General features: G+C 40.2%; 1 protein-coding gene across 1 annotated transcript in view; it reads right to left on the bottom strand.

Annotated features, from left to right (window-relative positions):
- DOC2B (double C2 domain beta) overlaps positions 1–20,495 on the bottom strand; it is a 2,257,420-nt gene that overhangs the window by 538,161 nt on the left and 1,698,764 nt on the right. The window contains exon 5 of the mRNA XM_044054285.1: positions 14,777–14,903. Within this exon, the coding sequence (XP_043910220.1) occupies positions 14,777–14,903 (127 nt within the window). The remainder of the gene's footprint in view (positions 1–14,776; positions 14,904–20,495) is intronic.

Genomic DNA, 20,495 nt, shown 5'->3' on the forward strand with positions numbered 1-20,495 from the left:
GCTTTGTGTCTCTGCCAAGTAGCTGACACAAACAACTTTGAGATTTGATTTATATACAAACACACACATACACCTGGGGAAGGCTGGCACAGGTTTACTAGCTATGCCCCCTTCTGCCCAGACTATAAGGTAGTACCAGCTGCCATCAGCCACCCTTACTTATCAGCTACTATAAGGCCCTTACAAAGGTGTCCAATCCTACTGCACAATGTTACTAATAATCCAAATGGCAATTTTGACCAAGACTTGCAAGGCTATTTAGGAGTGACCTGTACAATGTCACCAAATACATATGCATTTAAGAGCTTAAATATGTCTCACAAATATCAGCCACAAAGATAGGTTTAAATATATTTAATAATAAATAATAAAAGAACAAGACAATACTCAGAAAACAAACACAGTTACTTCAGAGTTCAAAATCACAGGAAATATTTTAAAACAACATTGCAGGACAGTGTCAAATAAATACAGAGAACATCTAAACTAATCTTTACTATATTCCTGTCTATATTTAAGAGAGATACTATACCCTAAGTCTTACTTACAGACAACATGCAGGCAGAAGTGCTGAGTGGATGTTTCTAGGTCCAAGACAAGATGCAAAATGCATAGTCTCTTTCTTAGAGAGTTCTTAAATTAATATCACACATTTTACTGCTGGGTTAGCCTGGATGCCATCACTTATTTGTCACCTGACTTCAGTTCCGAGGCTAAACCAGAAACTAATAGAATTTTTACGTCTCTGTGTGAGAAATATATCTCTCTCAGATCTTTGCTCAGAACTGTGTGGCTGCTAGGAAGTCATAAAGCAATCAAGCACTTTACATTTTAAACCTAATAATCAGTTTTCTTTTCAGACAATAGAAAAAAATTCTAGCCCTGTACATTGCTTTTGCTTGCTGCATTGAAACTATCTTTTATAGCACCTTGTAAAGTACTTTAATTTCAACTTATTTTCTTGAAGTTTTGTAAGTTAATCTTCTATGTTACAACAGGGTATGCTGTGGTTACATTCTTGAAGCTCAGTACATAACATACAGTTCTGTATAAATCATATCAATATTCAGAAATGACATAGAATTATTTACAAAATTCCAGATGGCTGGGCTGGCAGGGTCACAATCAGGATCACAGTCACCTTGCATCATCCTGCTTTCTGTAAAAAAAAATTCCTATCAGGGGAATCAGAAAGTGTGCATACAGGAGATGAAAGGGCCAGGCATGAACTATATCATCAATTGCTGAATGTTCCTTCTGGGGTGATCAGGTCAAAGAAGGCACTGCACTTTGTACTGCAGAGTATTGCAAACAGACTCTCTGTTGTCAATGATTGGTTGAGGGACCATTCATGAGTCTTCAAAATACTCCTGCTCAATTGTCCAATTGGATGTTGGATTTCCCTGGGATGTGTATTCCTATCAGAAAGCACTGGGAAGAGATGACCCATTGCCAAACCCTCATTGTTCTTCATGACACAGGAGGTAAGATCGTTATACTTGCTTGTTGATATACCAGACCACAGCCATATTGTCAGCCTGGATAGATATCACAACTTTGCGGAGACAGTCTTGAAAAGCCTGCAATGACAGAAGGACCACTTCCATCTCCAAAACATTAATTTTCATGTTGGCTTCTAAGTGGGACTAGGGACCTTGGGCAGTTCTCGTCTTGAAGATTCCCTGACCCCAGGAAGGAAGCAGCTGTAGTTACCAAAGTCATGGGAAGGACAAAGGGATATCTTGATGGCAAACTGTCAGATGTTACCCACCATGAGATGTGACAGCAACAAAACTTTATAAGTTTTATGGGATACTCTACAGGATGTGTTGTCAGAAATAACTGAATTGAGAGGGTCCTTTGGAGTACCCTCAAGCAGAAACTGGCCAAGGGAGCTAATGAAATAGCAGTGGCCATCAATCCAAGGAGACAAAGGATAATAGAAACAGGTGGTCACTGAGGAAAATGAACCTGGTGGATCTGAAGGCATAGAGATAACACTCTTAAGAGAGGGAGCCTGTCAATTTGGATTGAAGTGTGCAGATGGCACTCTATTAGTCCACAGCTTGGTTCAGCTCTACCTTGGACTAGTCAAAGTTCACTGTAATTCCTAAAGCTAGGCACAGATGGAGAAAGGAGTCCCTTGCTTGAGCTAGCAATGCCATTGAAGTTGCCATAAGGAGCCAATCATCCTGGTAAGGAAATACCTGGATTCCCTGTAATCTGATCTGGGCTGCAACCACTGACATGTGTTTGGTAAACATCCAGGCAGCTGTGATGAGACTGAAGGGCAACACTTAAAACTAAAAATGACTGTCTCCCAGCTGAAAGTGCAGAAACTTCCTGGAGTACCTGGCTATTTTTATGTGATAATAAGCATCATGGTGATCTATTGAGCACATCCAGTCATCCTTCCTCTGTAGCAGTGGAATGGACTGTACCATTACCATCCAGAATCAGGATTTGGTCCGTTTGATGAATTTATTCAGTCTACTTAGGTCCAATATAGGCCTGAGGTCCTTATTTATTATTTTGACACCAAAAAGTATCTTAAATTATAGGTTCATAGGTTAATAGATTCATAGGATGATTCTAGGCTATTGGCCTGCAGGCCCTTATAAGCCTAGCCAAGAATTTCACTCATGTTCCCATAAAGTCAACACCTGTTTTCCCTGTCCAGAAGACACACAGGTGGGATCCCAGGGGTATATTTTCTGTTTCCCATCCAGTTGTCCAGGTTCCTCTTAAAGAGGACTAGTGAGGTACTCTGCTTGACATAGAGAGGAAGTCTATTCCACAGATGGGGGAGTCGTTGGGACACAAATATATTCTGCCAACAAGTTCTATTAATGTCACAGACCAGGTTGAGACCTTGAGTGCGGGTTGCATGAGTGGAGTTTGACTTACGGATATGCAGCAACTGCATCAAGGCTGAGTCTGAGACATCCTTGTATGCCAGACACAGGTCACCTCTGAGCAGTCTGTACGAGACTGAGTAGAGGGACAGGGCTTTTAGCCTATCTGTATAGGATAGGTGTTTGAGACTCTGGATTTTCCTGGTCAGGAACCTCTGTGGTCTCTCCAACTGCTGCATGTGTTTGGCAAGGTACATGCTGAAGGGGGCATTATACTCAATAATGGGTCTGATAAGGGAGGAATACAGAGATGTTATGACCTCCTTGTTCCTGGATGAAATACCCTTACTTATGAGGTGGGCCATGTAGAAAGCCTACTGTACAATGGAGGCAACATGTTGGTCAAAAGTCAGGTTATCATCAACCTGGGTACCCAAGTCCTTCACAACTGATTGTGTGCTTAGTACATTGTTATTAGTGTGATAATTAGTGGGGACACCATTTTCCCCAAAGGAGATAATGTTGCATTTCTTGGCATTCAGTTTGAGGCCATGCTTGTGGCACCAGTTATTAGCTTGGTTAAGCCCCTCTGGAAGATTTTTACATCACTAGGGGAATTTATGAGTGCCCAGCTTGCAGCTATTTGCAAACTTGGTCAGCCACAGACCACTGGTTGTGGCTTACACCTCAGAAAAGTATATCCCAAACAGTAGTGGCCCCAAGGCTGATCCTTGGGGTACACCACTTGTTATGGGTCTAATACTAGAGGTGGCTTCCCCTATTTTGACTGAGTGGGTTCTATCAGTGAGCCAGTTAGCTTCCCATCTGGTAACATATGGGTTGGTGCTTAGCTGGGAGAGTTTATCTATTATGCCTTTGTGGGGAATAGTGTTGAAGGCTTTGGCTAGGTCAAGGTAGGTGGTGTGCACTGTCTTGCCCTCATCCATGGCTTTGTTGACTGTTTCGAAGAAGGCGACCAAGTTTAACAAGCATGATCTCCCTTTGACAAAACCAAACTGTGTGGGATCAAGTGTTTGGAGGTTGCCAATGTCCTTGTTTATAAGGTTCAAGATAATGTGTTCCATGGCCTTGCAGATGAGACTAGTTAGGCTGATTGGCCTATAATTGCCTGGGTCAGTGGACACTCCACCTTTGTGCAGAGGGATGACAGTGGTGGCCTTCCATTCTGCTGGGATGAAGCCGGTGCACAGGCTTTGGTTGAATAGGATGCCTAGTGGTGCTGAGAGCTCTTGCCTGAGTTCATGTAGGACACAGCCAGGGATGTTATCAGGTCCCATGGAGGCTATATTTTTTTTCCTTTGAGAGGGCATTAATAACCTGCTCCCTGGTGAGGGGGGGCAGGTGCTGGGGATGTCCTGGTTTACTTATGGGGGGACAGGGGGTGAAGTTTTCACTGAACTTGTCTGCCAGCAGGTTGGCTATATCTATGGCATTTGTGTATGTGGCATTCTTGACCGCCAATTCAGAGCAGATTTGGGAATTACTTTGAGATTGCGGACATATGTGAAGAAGGTCTTGTGATTGTCCTTAGTGGATGCGACCAATTTAGACCCGAAGTTAGCCTTAGAGGATTTCACCAATGACCTTATTTGCTTGTTCAGACAAAAGAGAGATTGCTTCCAACTTGGCACCTGCTCCTTCTTGGTCCTGGACAGCAATTTTTTCCTTTTATTATAGAGTCTGTTTATTGCTGCTGTCCACCAGACAGATTTACTCTTCCTTGAGGAAGATGATTAGTTCCTGTCAGGTATTGCTGAGTCCATGCAGCTATAAAGGTGCTCACATAGTTTTTTTGGTGTAGGCTTGGACATTAGTGCTTGATTCAACTGAAGGGATGGTGTCTGTGAAGCTGCTTACACCTGCTCTCAGGAAGTTGTAGTCAGCTTTGGAAAAGTTTTTTGTTTGACCCTGGCAGGGGGGGGGGGGGGGGGTCAGGGCAGATAGTGACTTCAAAAGTGATTACTTTATGGTCGGATCTTACCAAGGAGGATGATACTGCAGGGTTGCTACAATGGCTACTCATGCTGGTTAGTACCAGTTCCAGGATATTTTCACCTCTTGTGGGGGTGTCAACCAGCTGATCTAATGCACTGACATTGACGAAGTCGAGGAATCTCTGGACATTCATGTCTGAACTAGAATAGGCCTTCCACTCTATGGTCGGGTAGTTAAAGTCACCCAGGATCAGGTTAGAGAGTTGAATCTTGATGGATTCAAGTAAGTTCAGATAGGTGGAGTGACTCTCCTGAGTCATGGTTGGGGTCTGTACCTAGCTAGGATTTGAATAGGTGTTTTGCCAATAGTTAACTGCACCTGGAGTATCTCCCGTGTGTCATACTGTTTGACCAGCCTGGAGATGTGTATGTCTTTGATAAATATTGAAATGCCACCTCCTTTGGCTTCATAGCCCTCTTTTTTGGGTCTGAAAGTATGGTAGGACAAGTAACCTGGTAAGGCTGAGGTGCTCTCTGCAGCTTTGAACCAGGTTTCAGTAACTGCACAAATGTCAGCATCTTCCAGGGTGAGGAATGCTTGCAATGAATGCAGTTTCATGTTAACACTCATAGTGTTTAGCAGCATGACCTTTAAATTTTGTTTAGAAGAATTTTTCACGTTGGTCATTTTGTCCTCATGACTTTGCCTAAAAAAAGGCAATATGGGGGACAAGAGCCTTTGCCAGAAGCCTGAAGCTCAGGGGAGACAGATGAAGGCCCTCTCTGGCAATGCATCATGGTCTGTCAATCATGTCCTCCCAGGCTGTCAGGTACTGGATCCCCTTGGAATGACACCAGAAACTAAGCCAATTGTTAAAGTCAATCGTTTTCTGTTTGTACTGAGGCATCATTCTGGGTGACGGTAGGATGCTGTTTAAGGCTAGGGACATACCTGCCTGGGAAACATATTCAGCAAGCTCAATCATGTCTCTCTTTATATAGTCAAGAGACATATGTCTCAAGTCATTCACACCAACATGGACTATGACAGAGTCATAACAGTACCTGTTGTTGACAGACTTGAGTGCGTGAGTGATATGGCAGATTCTAGCACCTGATAAGCAACTTATCGTGACTTTCCCCTTGTCTATCCTGGTGAGCGGCACATCTGTGTGTCTCAGAATAGTGTCTCCTATGACTAGTATGTTGGGTTTGTAGCTGGGCCTTAGAGGCTATGTGACACAGGCATGTGTACTATGTGTGGTACTTGGTGCGGTGGGTTGTGATGTGCTTGTGTGCTTTTGCCTCAGAGTCTCTTTTGTTTAGGTATGTTTTTGTTGAGAACCTCCACATATGTAGGAATGTACTGTACAGGTGTGGATGGTGTTAGAGATGTGGTGCTTGTCGTGTTTGTGCAGACAACCTTCTCAGTGTCAGATGTACTGGCTTATGATTGAGACAGCAAGGATTCTAGGTTCTTAATGTAACTGCATCTCTCACATATTGTATTCCTAGGTGGTTGAAGAAGAGGGTTGTCCATGTACATGAGGCAATTGCTACACTGTCTCAGGATGCCCATATCAACAAGACTAGCAGGTGAAACCACAGGAAATTGTCCGTCCATGGTTGTCAGAATCTGTGGAAGAGAGGTAAAGGATGGTAGAATGGGTACTATCAGAATAAAGTATCTATAGGTGTGAGTAGGGCTGGATAAAATTACAGCAGTTGCAAGGGAGGGCGTCAGTTACACAGGAGTGCTGGTAAGGGAAAAAATACAATTGAGATACCTCGCAATGGGTTAAAACAGCACAGCAGCAGTGTGCAACTAGCAAACAAATGCAACAACCTGCAAACACAGGGTCCGGATCCTTTCTGGTATGTTGGGACGACTGCTGAGGTAGGACACCCTCAAGGGATTGTTGATGAATAGTTGGGAAAAATTGAAAGGATGTAGTGTAAAATCTGGAAATGACTCAACATCTAGGAATCTGTGGTGACAGCATCCCAAGCTTGCCGGTGGAGAGCAAAGCACCTCCTGACTATCTCCAGAGACATCAGTCAGGCAGAAGAGTCTCCCCAAAAACTTGATTTTGTGAACTGCTCATGCCTCTAGGAAAGCAGGGGACACTATCACCCAGAGCATCTTGGGCAAAGTTTTGGGACTTCAAAAAAAATAGCTGCTTCCACCCCCTCTGATCACAAGAAAAGGACTGTTGAGGGGAGGTGAAGAAAACTCCAATGACAGACTACATCTTGCTCTCCTGCTAACTCCCAGTCAGGGTATCTTTCAGTTTAGATCCAAACAAGGTAAAATAATCAAATGCAGCATTCAAAAAGGATGCCTTAAAGTGCTCCACAAAGTTTCAGAGGAGAATCCAGGCATGGTGGCAAATTGCAATGCCAGTGCCTGTCTCTCTGGCCATACTACCAGTTGCTCTGGATAGCAGCTTCATAAACATGTTTGAAATTGTCAGTATGGTAGCCATCTGAGCCTCCATTGACTTAGGCATCTAGACTGTCTTTTGGGATGCTACAGATATGGTAACATCACTAATCAAGTCTCTCTGTAGTCAGGTCAGGCGTACCATTTAGTTTAGGGCACAAAGAGCAAAAATGGCTGAAACATATGTGCGCTTCCCAAATTTGTTCAACTCTCTAGATTCTCTGTTAGGAGGATGGACAGGTGCAGTCTCCTCTGAGAGTTCCTTTTTGATTGCTGCAGCTACTATAGTGGCATCAACCACAAGCTTCTTGCTCCAATATGCCCTCTCCTTGGGTGGGATTAAAATCCTGTCTGGCTTTCAAGGCATGGGCTCCACCATGTCCAGTTTTCTCCATGCCCACCTAGACAATAAGTCAGTGGCAGCATCTGGAAGGGCTACCACCCAAGCCATGAATGGGCTTACTTCAAAAGCTTGAAGAAAGACTGAATCATCAGGGAAAGGGGCTTTGCCGGTCCATGTTCCCCTCTATCTTACCAATTCCAGTAGTTCACCAAAAGAGGCACAGTTGCAATGTTAAAATCCTATGTTACAGATTCCTGAGGGCAATCTAGATGCCACCTCTTACATAAGTGCTTTCTGTGCTCCCTGGGGAATTGGGAACTGGAGGAGATGCAGAAGCCTCAGGCTTTGCTTAAGGTCTTGAGGTGCAGGATGTCTGTGGACAAGAAAATGACTGATCAGGGTACTAGTTAGATTGGAAGACTGGGCTAAATCCAACACAGAGTGTGATTCGCCAACTCCTGAATCAGATAGAATCTTTTCTACAACCTTGAATACTAACGCCAAGGCTGGATGACTATGGAAGGACCTCCTCTGATCCAAGGATTTAGGGAAGCACCAACTCTAGCCACTGACCTGTTCAGAATCATGGCTGAGACTAGAGACAAGCTGTTCAAAGCCAAGGCCTCGAGGGCAGGGATGGCTCCAAAAGGCTGAGCATCAACCATGACCCAGTGCCTCTGGTCTTGATCTCTCAGATCTGGTATGCAGTTGGCTCCAATAAGGCTGGAGTTGACTGCATCAAGGTTAAAGTTAGAGCCAAAGGCAGTCATGCTGTCTCCACCAACAAGGGAATCACATGGCTTGGAGTCAGAGCCAGAATTACTAGCTCCAGGGAGCAGACTGGTGAAGTACAAACCGAAAAGGGAGTGGCAGGGCCAGCTCTCTCCATCTTCAGAGTGGAGAGGGATGGAATGATCCCCAAGTCAATCTGGGTCTGTAAGAAGGTCTGCATCATCTTGTCCAGTTCTACTTCCCTAATGTTCTGACAGGACCCAGTGGATATTCATGATACTGTGGCTTAGTGGGCTGGTGCAATGGTCTATCCAGCTCCTGGTCTCTAAACAAAGAAGTCCAGACCCAAGGGGGTTAGGGCTCCCATGAAAACAAAGTATACAGGGTGGCAGCCAGGGTTGATGAATAGTACAGAGCTGGATCCAGAGCCAGGAAAGGAGTTGGAACCTTTGAGGGTTGGGACTGATGCAGCTCTGGTGTCAGAACAGAAGAAACCAGTGATGGAAACCGGTGCCGTTCGATGCCAATGCCAGATCTAAGATGGGACCCAAGGAAACAGAGGACATGGAGGTCTTCTGTACTAGATCATCAGATGCTGAACACTCAGCAGACCCTTTTCTAAAGTCTTTTTCTTTGACTTTGTCCTTTTTTTTTACTTCTTTTTATTTCTGCCCTTATCCTTGTCTTTCTTAGTCTTCTTAATGGGAGAAGGAGAAGCAGGTGAAGGAGACACTGTAGCAGAGGAAGTGGGAAGGAGGCCTTTCAAAACTTGCTTAGCATGCCTGTCAGCCAAGGCCTTCGACCTAAAGGGGGTACAGGCCTCACAATCCTGATCAAGGTGAGCTGTTCCTGGACAGTACACACAACTATCGTGCAAGTCCTGCAGGGGCAAATTGAGGCCACACACTACGGGTCAATATTAGTTTGCCAAAATGGCAATTCGGCGATCAAGTAATCATTGACCTGTAATCAGCGAAAATTGCATCATTGCAATGAAATAGTTGCCTGAAGCACAATGGACCAACGTACAGTTAAATCGAGCCCACCCAACACCCCCTCCTAACTATATATATATATATATATATATATATATATATATATATATATATATATATATATATATATATATATAAATACCAACTCCGAGATTGCACTACAGTACAGAAAAGGGCAAAGTTCTGTACTTTGTTGTGCTTCAGACAACTATTTTATTATCCTTAGTGCATTCAGCGTAAGAGCTGATGATTAAGTGTTCGCCGGAATGCCATTTTGGCGACCTAATATAGACCCCACACTACACATTATCTGAAACCTGATGTCTTCTTAGACATCCTGAAAAAAAATACTGGGCACCTCATAAAAGAAACATAAAGTGTGGGGAAAGCCCCTTAAACCTAAGCACCACACACACACACAACTGAATGACTCAAAGTCATTAATAAAAATGGGAAACCAGAAAGGACAAGATATCCCTAAACCCTAACTTCCTAACAAAGAAAAGGGAGAGGATTAAGAGTTAAAAATTAGAAACCAAGAATGCTTCAAATTGCTTTGAACAACACTTACCAAAGCAAAGTTCTGAAGACCACGTCCATCCTGGAGCATGGCAAACAAGATCTGAGGAGATGGGGTGCAGTGTATAAGGGTAAAGGAGTTTGAGCTTTGCAGCCAAAAGTCTGCATTGTTGGTCTCAGTTCTGATCAGATCTGATAATCCAAAGGTTGAGGTGGATGGAAAGGGCAATATCAGACCTCTATATCCTAACTACAACTATATGCAAGAGTAAGGGGATGATGGGTGGGTGTGGCTACTGCAGTAGTGAGGAATTCAAACATATACTGTTATTGGTAAGTGCAGTTTATACAACTGCACTATGTTCATCATTCTCGCAGCTGCAGTAGCCTTTAGGCTATATGGATTGGTTACCAAAGTCTATCCAACCTGGCAGGAGGATGAATACCAATCCAGGAGCCCCTAGAGAATGGTCCCAGCAAACTCATTCTTGACCTAGAAAAGGAATCCAGTTTGTAATGCTTTTTAAAAGCATGTGTGAATGCTGACATAGCTGCCTCTAGAATGCTTTAGAATGTACTTGCTTCCAGTATATCATTGAAGAAGACAAAGCTCTAGCAGAATGTGCCTTGACATTGCCCAGAATGGATTTTAATGGTCAGAAAAACAAAAAAAAGAATAGCTGAGGGCAACCCCCTGGAAACTGTCTATTTAGATGCAGGATGTTCTTTTTTTGTCCCTTGAGTCGAAATAAATAGCTGACCAGCTTTTCTAAAGGACTTGTTTTTTGCAAGATAGTACCTGAGCTGCCTATGCACATACAGAGTATGCAGAGTCCTTCTCCCTGGGTTTTTGATTCTGAGTAGAATTTATTATTTATTTATTTAATAAGTGCAATGCTGAGTACAGTTTTCCAAGTCAAGAACCTTAAATAAGCCTGATGAGCAGGTTCAAAAGGTGACATAGTCAGCTTTTCCAGCAAAGTTTAAAGCAAACATACAGATATTTTTAATTTCAGCTAAGTGGACTGGACATTCTGATGATTACAGATCTGAATTTTACAAAAATGCTCAATGAGTATTATGAATAGAAAACAGAGCCAGAAAGAGGACATGACACCACATTAAATACGAGCATTACCTTGGCTGAAAATAATGAATAACTTTTTTCAGCAAAATGATCTCAGTTTTATATTGTGTACTATTCTTCAAAGTATCCAGAAGTTGTCTAGTTGAAGGATGCTGATGCATCCAGGGATATGCAGATACCGAGAAGAAAGTCTAGATATTTGCAGAAGCAGTCAGATTAGGTCTTTTGATAGTATTCCACCCAAGATTTTGAGATTTCAGAAATCCCTGCAAAAGTGCATTTAGCTGACAAGAAGGATGAGATATCTGAATGCTCTCACCAACTGTAATGAGTTCTACAAGTGATGAAGTTGAAGAACTGTTGCTGTTTCTATACTCAGTTGAGGGTGGTGATTCATCACCAGGCACCAAGGGTTACAATGGTTACTGTACCATGTATGGTAAGTTTTAAAAAATACTCTGATTCAGTGACTGTACATAATGTTACTAGTTAATGTGCATTTAACTATATGGGTTCACTATACTGTGCATTTTCCCATGTCTCACTTGTATAGTGTAAAGTTAGGTTTCAGATGGCTAAATTGCATACTAATGCATGCATACCATAGTGTATGCATATAGGGCTGTTTTTATAATAAAAAGGGGATGTTGTGTACCTTTAAGAAGTAATGATACTTAAGGAAAAGAGCTATATGACCACAGCGTTCTTGGCATTTACAAATAAACTGCAAGCTAGCTAGCTAGTAACATGTCTGTCTCTTGTTTTTCTTTTGCAAAGGCAGCACAATTACTATGGTGTCTAACTAACTATGCCGTCATTAGAACAAGAGCCTAGAGACTCCAACATACAGCACTCACGTTGACAAGAAAAGCCATACATTCCGAGTCTTTAATTTACTTTACATGAGAAAGCATAAGTGATGCATCTTATATACGCTCAGCAAAACAAAGTGTTAATAGTACACCAAACTATATGTACCATGTATGTGAAGATAGTTGCATTGCTGTGGGAGAATGCACAAAAGCATATCCCACTCCATATACACTCACATACAAATAGTATGGTCTGAACTCATTCATCCAGGTGACAGTCAAAGATTCATCTGTTTGTACCACAGAGCTGGACCATGAATTGCAAGATTTTTGATAAAATATTTTGAAATGTTCAAATAGCAATATGGGGACGTGACCTGAAAAAAGACAACAGACCACTACAAAATATCTAGAAACTGTTATTTTTAACATTTCGCAGTAGTTCTAGCTTATCGCAATTTGGGAAGTGTTTAGTATTTTCCAAGGAATATTACCCATGTTCCACAACATCAAAGTAAAAAAAAAAACTTTATGTGCACCATCCTAACTAGAAGGCAATGCTTGCCAAAGTACTGACTTTTAGGTTGCTGAACGTTAGTGGTAAGAAACTATTATGCCACCTAAAATTGAATGATCTCGGGATAGTATATTTATAGTCATAGGGGTTTAGGAGAATTTAGGGTGAGTTTGTTACCCTGCAGAAACTAATTTTTATCTTCAGTGTTAGTGTAACATAATTTTGTTCACTCTTAGTAGATATTATGCTTGTAATCACAATATACTGACACAAATCCATCATTTGCATATCAGAATTAGAAGAAATTTACCATAGTTATTATTATCATTTAGCTGCATAAAATGTACTGCAGACCACATTCAAAGAATGTATGAACATTCTGTGTACATACTGATAATAATCTTTGTGTAAATATACATCAAGGAAAACAGTAGCCAGAAGCCAGGTATGCTAGACCAGTATAAATTGCACTGGCCGTGTACAGCAAATGGCTATTCTGATAAGTACAAGAGAAGCTAAGTACTCCAACAGACCATCACCCAACCAATATTTTTTGTAACAAAAAACATATTTATATTTACTCCAACTTCATTAAATAATGCTTCTGATATTTAAGCATGGCAGGCACTATGATGCTCTATTTAATGGAAATGCTCTATGTCAAATCTCTTTTTTTTCTCACAAATTCAGTCAAATTCAAGCATACTACAGTAAGAAGTATAGTGTTGTACTGTTAATATTAAATAAAGGTGCAAAACAGTTGCCTTGATGAATAATCAAAGACCTAACTTCTTTAAAAGAAGAAAAACAAATGTTTAAATAAAAGCTTTTCCTTGTGAAAAGCCTATGTCGAGTGTCAGAGGCTGGGCTGTGTGAAGCTTACTTTTCTTGTAGATCCTTTCTAATGATGGCTATAGCAGACAGATACCAAACTTTTTGCATGATTCATTACTATGTTGAACAAAATCCAGACTTTGTTTATTGACTTTTGCCACAACTTCATTCTTTTCCATAGCTGTCCCAGCCCTAACCAACAACACTTGTAATGCTTTTACTTATTGAGCATTCCAACTTTGCCTATTGCTAATAATGGGGTTTTTCATCATCTTCAGTGTCTGCCTCTAAAGTGGGTTCAGGAAAGTTGCTCAATCTTTTCTTCAGATGATGGACTTGGAAAGACACTTAAGGTCTAATTACAGCTTTAGCTCAAACCTTTTTCCTTACTCAGAACCCCTCTCCCCATATTTAGAGATATTAGTCCTAGCCATTGAGCATAAAGAGTTGATCAGTCAATGGAAAAGGCATCTTATTTTACATTTCATCTTAGCCTTCATTTTATATCATCTGACTGGCACCTGACTAACAAGATGGTGGTCCCAGTCTACATCTGGATTACTCAAACATTTCCTGACATGGATATTTATACAAGTACACAAGCAGAGAACAAGGGAACCCACCTGGTTAAGCACCAACAAGTCTCAAAGTGAACAGAATGGAAAACAATGTACTAAAAGTATATGAGCTGAATAAACTCTTTTAAAGTTGCAAATGAGTCTTGAATTGCTACAAATTTCATTCATACCAGCAAGTTTCTTTTACTGTGCTTTATGCTATTGACTTTATCTCTTTTTTGACTTTTATTGTACCTTAGAAACTGTGCCATCCTGTTCTTTCCTCATATTTCCAATAGGTGCACACTTGTCAGGTTTTACTGAAGCACCATTTGTATTTTGCATCTGGTACGCTAGTGATTTTATTCCATTCTCAAACTGAAGTCAATAACACTGCAATTCTTGAGTTACTTTCAGCTGAGAATGTTCATGTTTTCACTGTTGTACAAAGAATGTTTATTTGTAGAAGCCTTTCATCCCTAATCTCCTGGGGAGAACCATGTCAGAAAGTTAAGTCTGCTATGTCTGGGGTAGTATGGAATTTTCTGTAGAGGTACATCAATATGCGCTTAACCCAGATGAAAATATAATTTTTAATCACCATTGTTAATCATAACAACGTATGTACACACACTGGTAAAATCATATTGAAAAGTCCAGTAACACATAATCATAATCATATATAATCATAATCTTCTATATAATATTTATAACTTTATAATGTTCTGCTTAACAGTGCTCATTTTTTGTCATACCTCACACCAGTGACACAGATCTATGTGTATGTTTCATCACCCATTAATGTCCTGCAACACACAAGTATGTTACATTTAATACTGCACTAACAGTCTATGGCACAATTAAATATTCAATCAACACTGAACTTTGCTAGGCTAGAAGGCACACAAATACTTGTCCTGATGCATCTGAACTCCTCCTTACTGGGAAATTATATATCTCCCCACTTGCTCCTAATTATGAAATATCCTCCTCTTTATGATGTTACTACACATTACTTATCAGCCCTATATACCCGCCAAATGACTTGAAAGTGGTCTAACATATTTAAGAAATATAACTTCATGTTCTCTAGTCTTTAGATGGCAATACGTCAACCTGTGACTTACCGGCAATTGTTTTTCTAGACAAATGTTGAAGGATTTGGTCTGGTTTGGCTTCAGCTTCTTAAGTGGAACCCGTGTTTCGCCTATAAATTCATTGTGACGGAATTTGTCTTCATCACATACAGAAATTCTGAAATTATACAAAACAAAATGTTTAAATGAACCTAACAGTTCTATTTTTTTAGCCATGACAAAAAAATGCAAAGAAATTCAAATTGTTCAGAGAATTCATATTTATAAATTCATCTTTACTTAAAATCACAGCTGGCTACAAAAGCTTAGGGCAACTCTGCTATAAAATGCATAGTCAACTGTGAAACATTACAATATAATTATTCTCGGTTTTCATTTATATATGTGTGAGTGTATGTGTGCATGTCAAAATATCTAAACTCAAAACCTATTTATGTGGGGGGGGGGGGGCGCACTTTCCATATACCAACTCCTGTATTGGACAACAGTGAGAAATGGCAAATTCCAAGTTTCCAATATTTTGACTTTTAGATATTTAGTGACAGCAACAGCTTTTAGACGTTTTCACTTTAGATAAAAGTAATGTCACCCATACATACATATATATATATATATATATATATATATATATATATATATATGTATGTAAGTGCAATTGGTTGGATCATCATATGCTTTTGTTGTCAGGTGGAAGTTGAGTGTTCTAAGGTTGAATGTCCGGTTCACCGAATGAACATTTTATCGTATGTATGTTACATTAAAATGAGTAAATGGAATGTCTATTAGGTGTGTGTGTGTGTGTATACGTGTTTGCAAATGTGTGTGAGTTGGGGTTAGACTATGGGTTAGGTAAGGGAATGTTTTAAGTGTGTATGATAGGGAGTATTTAGGCTTAATGTTTGGGCTAGATTAGGGGTTAGACAATGTATTTGTGTGTGTGTCTGTGGTGAGTGTCCCAGCTGTCTTGTGTAGTAGCAGTGTTATAGGATTTTTTTTTCACACTTAGATACTGGGTACTGTTAGGGTAGGCATGCCTTATTAAGACAGACCACACTTAGTAAGGCTCACCTTAGTAATGCATGCTAACCCTAATCATGCCCTGCATCTAAATTAAAAAAATAAAATAAACCTTCCCATAACACTACCACTATTCAGACAAATTTAAGCTGAATGTGGTTGGGTTTTGGGTAGTGCAGCAATGTGGCGCATTAACGAAGCAATGGCTGGTCAATGTGTTTTGGTTGCTGTTTTATGTGACAACCAAGCAACATGTCAATCAATCATTAAATAATCATGTGTGTGTGTGTGTGTGTGTGTGTGTGTGTGTGTGTGTGTGTATATATATATATATATATATATATATATATATATATATATATATATATATATATACATACACACACACACATACACATACTGGTCTACTTAAAATAATCTGGCTAGCGTAACAGCAACAGCAAAGTATCTAAACTCAAAAAGTATTGACAGAATCTAACCACATTCAAAATCAGTGTTTTAGAAACCCTCATGCTCCCTGTTGTTTACATATGTAACTCCAAGAAGTGGGGAAAGGGCATAAACCCTTCCTTACACAATTAGAATTTTGTCGCTATTTTTTGTTTAGATATTTTTAGTTTAGACTTTTTTGTCAATATTTTTGCTGTCTATTCTATGCTGTTTAGATCATTTTAAGTATATCTATTTATGAGGTACGAGATACAGGTGGACTTACCACAACAAAATGCTTGTTTCTGTAGTATTAAGTGCTGTCTGGAAGTGCATGAGCCATACTTATGCTGCAGCTGGCATCAGTATTGTTAGCATTTTTATTGTTTTTCTAGAATTGGTTGTTTTTAGATGTTGGCAATTTTGCTTTGTAGAAGTGGTGGTTGTCAGATTTGTGAGTTAAGCACTTGTCATACAATCATATTTATTTGATTATCTGAGACAAAATGTAGTTGAGACATTTTAGTTTGGCTGAAATAATATTTTCAAAATTTAGTTGTTGACATGAATTAAAATAAATATATTAAAATAAAATCCATTTTGAGACAGTTGGAGGAGCACAAGGTATATATACTGTGTGCACGTGCACACACACACACACACACACACACACACACACACACACACACACACACACACACACACCTAGTGGTAGACTTTAATAAATATAAGCTTTTTAATTCTACAATGAAATCTTAACAATTTCATCTGACCTTCATATCTGTATAGGTCTGCATCACTTCAGTGAAAATCAGTTGTGTCAGAGCCAAGTCTGGTAAAAACAGACTAACAATGTAATCTGTTGAACTGCTATTAAAAAGTGAAACATAGCATTTTTCCTAACTCTCAGACTGGTTAAGCTTGGGAGTAAGGAGAAACTCTTTACTCCCAATATTCAACAATCTCACTGTTAAACAGTATAACCTTTCACTGAAAATAAGAGATGATGGAATGAAACTAATGTTTTTTTTCCATTAAACACATTTTGTCTAATGGAATGCAAATATTCATTTATTTTGTTTGTTAACTGGAAGGGTGAACTTGTGCAAGGACTAGTTTCAGCCATGACATGGCCAAAAATGCAATGCATGAAGATCATACATAATGTTTAATACAGATACTTCATAGAAAATTCAGTCTGTAAATAAATACTCCTGGGGGTCCAATAAACTCTGTGTAGGCTTACTTCGAAGCTTACATAGAGTTTCCATGTTTGAGCGGTGAACAGCAGTGCTAATTACACATTCATGCCGCAAACTGCATTTAAATGTAAACAAGCATGGTTTCATAGATAGCAGCAGTGTTGCCAGCCAGTAAACCGTGTAAAGCAACATGGACAGCAGCAGACATGTAAACCTGTTTACCGATGGACAAACTAGGTCTGTGTGTTTGCGTGAAATGCCACAATGATTACCAGGGTTATTAATAAAGCAATGTATATAGTTCCACATTACATGACAGTGTATACAGTGCAGAGTATTGTGGAAACCTGTTTCAGGCATACTGAACAAAAGTTGTGTAAATGATCAGTAAGGGTACATAGACTGCATTATAAATGAACAGTCAGGGGAAGTGTGTGTATTGAATAGGAACAAATAGATGAATGGTAGGAATAAACACATGGAAAAAGGACAAGTGAAACATGGTAATGTAATGCAGATGAGGGCATGTCAATGAAGACAGTTGTAGTGTGAGCACTAATCACATATTCACATGATAGAGTATGGACTGCACAGTGAATGGATATGTAGAATGTACTGTCAATCAGGATGATGCCACAATATAAACAAGAAATGGTCAACATCAACAACTGGATTAGCTTCTGGTGTCAGTCCAGGGGGATCCAATATCTCTCATCCTGGAATGAGATGGCTGACAGGCCATGCTTCTTTGCCACAAATGGTCTGCACCTGTGTCCTCTAGGCTGTCAGATACTGGCAAAGGTGCTTGACTCCCCTACGTGCCTTTTTTCAGGCAATGTCAAAGCAACAAACGTTCAGAAGTAAAAAAAAACTCCATTGGAGGCAAACTCAAAGTTCTGCTGCTTAATGTTAGGAGTCTAAATATGAAGCTGCACTGAAGAAAACTGTCAAACTGCTAGCTGAAAGATGTGGTACAAACTTCACCTTCCTGGACCCACAGGCCAGACCCCAAAGCATATCTGACAGTCCTCTGCCAAGTATCCCTAGAGATCAGGTCATATCTGCACTCTCTAAGGCTAAACACATGACCTCAGCAGTACCAGATAACATCCCAGGTTGCTTGCTAAGCAATCTTAAACAGGACCTAGTGGACCCACTTAATGTCCTCTTTAACCACAGCCTAAGAACTGACTGTGTTTCAGCACAGTTGAAAAAAAGCAACAGTAATCCCCTTGCACAAAGAGGGGCCATCAACTGACTCTGGGAACTATAGACCCAAAAGTCTAATCAGTCTCATCTGCAAGGCCATGAAAAGTATCATCATGGACATTATCAACAAGGACATAGCTGACCTTCAAATTCTAGACCCAAACCAATTTGGCTTTGATAAGGGTAGGTCATGCTTATTAAACCTAGTAGACATCTTTGAAAAAGTCACCAAAGACCCAGATGAAGGTAAGACAGTGTATACCACCCATCTAGACCTAGCCAAGGCTTTTGACACACTCTCCCACTCAGGTATCATTGAGAAACTCTCCCAGCTGAAGATTACATATACACGTTGGTTTACAAAGCCCTTTGAACATGTGGGTGAAACAGACAAATGTAGGTTTTTGTAAAACAGAATTGGAAACAGTCGCATATCTCGTTGCTGGTTGTGACATACTAATGGCAGAAGGACTGTATACTGAAAGGCATAATAATGTGGCAAAACTGTTGCAATGGGGATTGTGCAAACATGGTATTGAAGTGGCTGAAAAACACTGGAAATGTGAACCACAAAGCATCATAGAAAATGATTAAGTCTACATAACATGAGATCACCCATTACCAACAGTTCAAAAGATAAATGCAAGAAAACCAAATTTAGTGGTCCATAAAAAGACAAAAGTAGCATTGAAATTGCCACCCCCAGTGACTACAGTGTATTGCATACAGAGAGACACAAAATGATAAAATATAAGGATATGCAGGCAGAAACAAGATCAATGTGGAAGAAAGATACCAAGACAGTTACAATAGTAGTAGGAGCAACAGGTCTTATAAAAAAGAATCTACAATTGTATTTAGATATGTTACCAATACATGTAACTCTGTATGAATTGCAGGAGTCATTACTGGGCACATTGCAGATGTTGTGAAGATCTCTTTTGGCTGACATCAAAGATTGAAACAATACTAATTTCATGAACTTTAATTGTACTTTGACTTAGCAATGGGATCTATTCTTGTCATGGTATTAGAAACCCAAATGATTTGGAGAAATTAAAAAAAAAAATAGAGATTAACCCTTACATCACTAGATGGAAAGCCAATTGGCTCACCAGCAGAACACATACTGTCAAAGCTGGTGACTCAACCTCTACCAGTAGAGCTGTCACTAGTGGCATGCCACAAGGATCTGTGCTGGGGCCTTTACTGTTCAAAATCTATTTTGGAAGTCCAGACTATAATAGATGACCTTTGGCTGTTCAGCAACAATATTAATATATAACAGGAGGGGCTAACACAGACAAATGATTGGTGCCAAAGCCACAGTCTACAACTAAATGGAAAAAAGTGGCATTATTATTGCCTTTGGCAAAGTTGAATTCCATGCTAATTAGAATATTGACAACACTCCCCCCAAGCTCCAACCCAGGGGTCTGAGACCTGTGAACACAGGGAGAGCAATCTGAATTTTGACCACCAAGTTTCTATAGTGGTAAGGAAAGCCTTCTATGTTGTGCACCTCATAAGCAAGGGCATCGCATTCAAGTCTGAGGACATTATAACATCACTGTACTCGACCCTCAGCAGAACATTAATAGAGTACAATGTTCCTTATTGCATGTACCTTACCAGACAACTGCAGCAGCTGGAGAGATCACAGGAGTTTCTCAACAAGAAAATACAGGGCCTCTAAACCATGTCATGATGTAAGTGGATAGACTGAAAACCCTGTCACTGTATTCTGTATCATACTGGCTTCTGAGAGATGACTGGTACCTTGCCTACAGGGCAGTTTCTGACCCTGCCCTATTGTAAATACTGCACATCCGCAAATCTAATGGCATAAGGGTTAGTCGCACTAGGGATCTTAACCTAACCTGTGACATTAA

Source organism: Protopterus annectens, chromosome 13.part0 (assembly GCF_019279795.1).
Source record: "Protopterus annectens isolate FY-2018-M chromosome 13.part0, PAN1.0, whole genome shotgun sequence".
Lineage (NCBI taxonomy): Eukaryota > Metazoa > Chordata > Ceratodontiformes > Protopteridae > Protopterus > Protopterus annectens.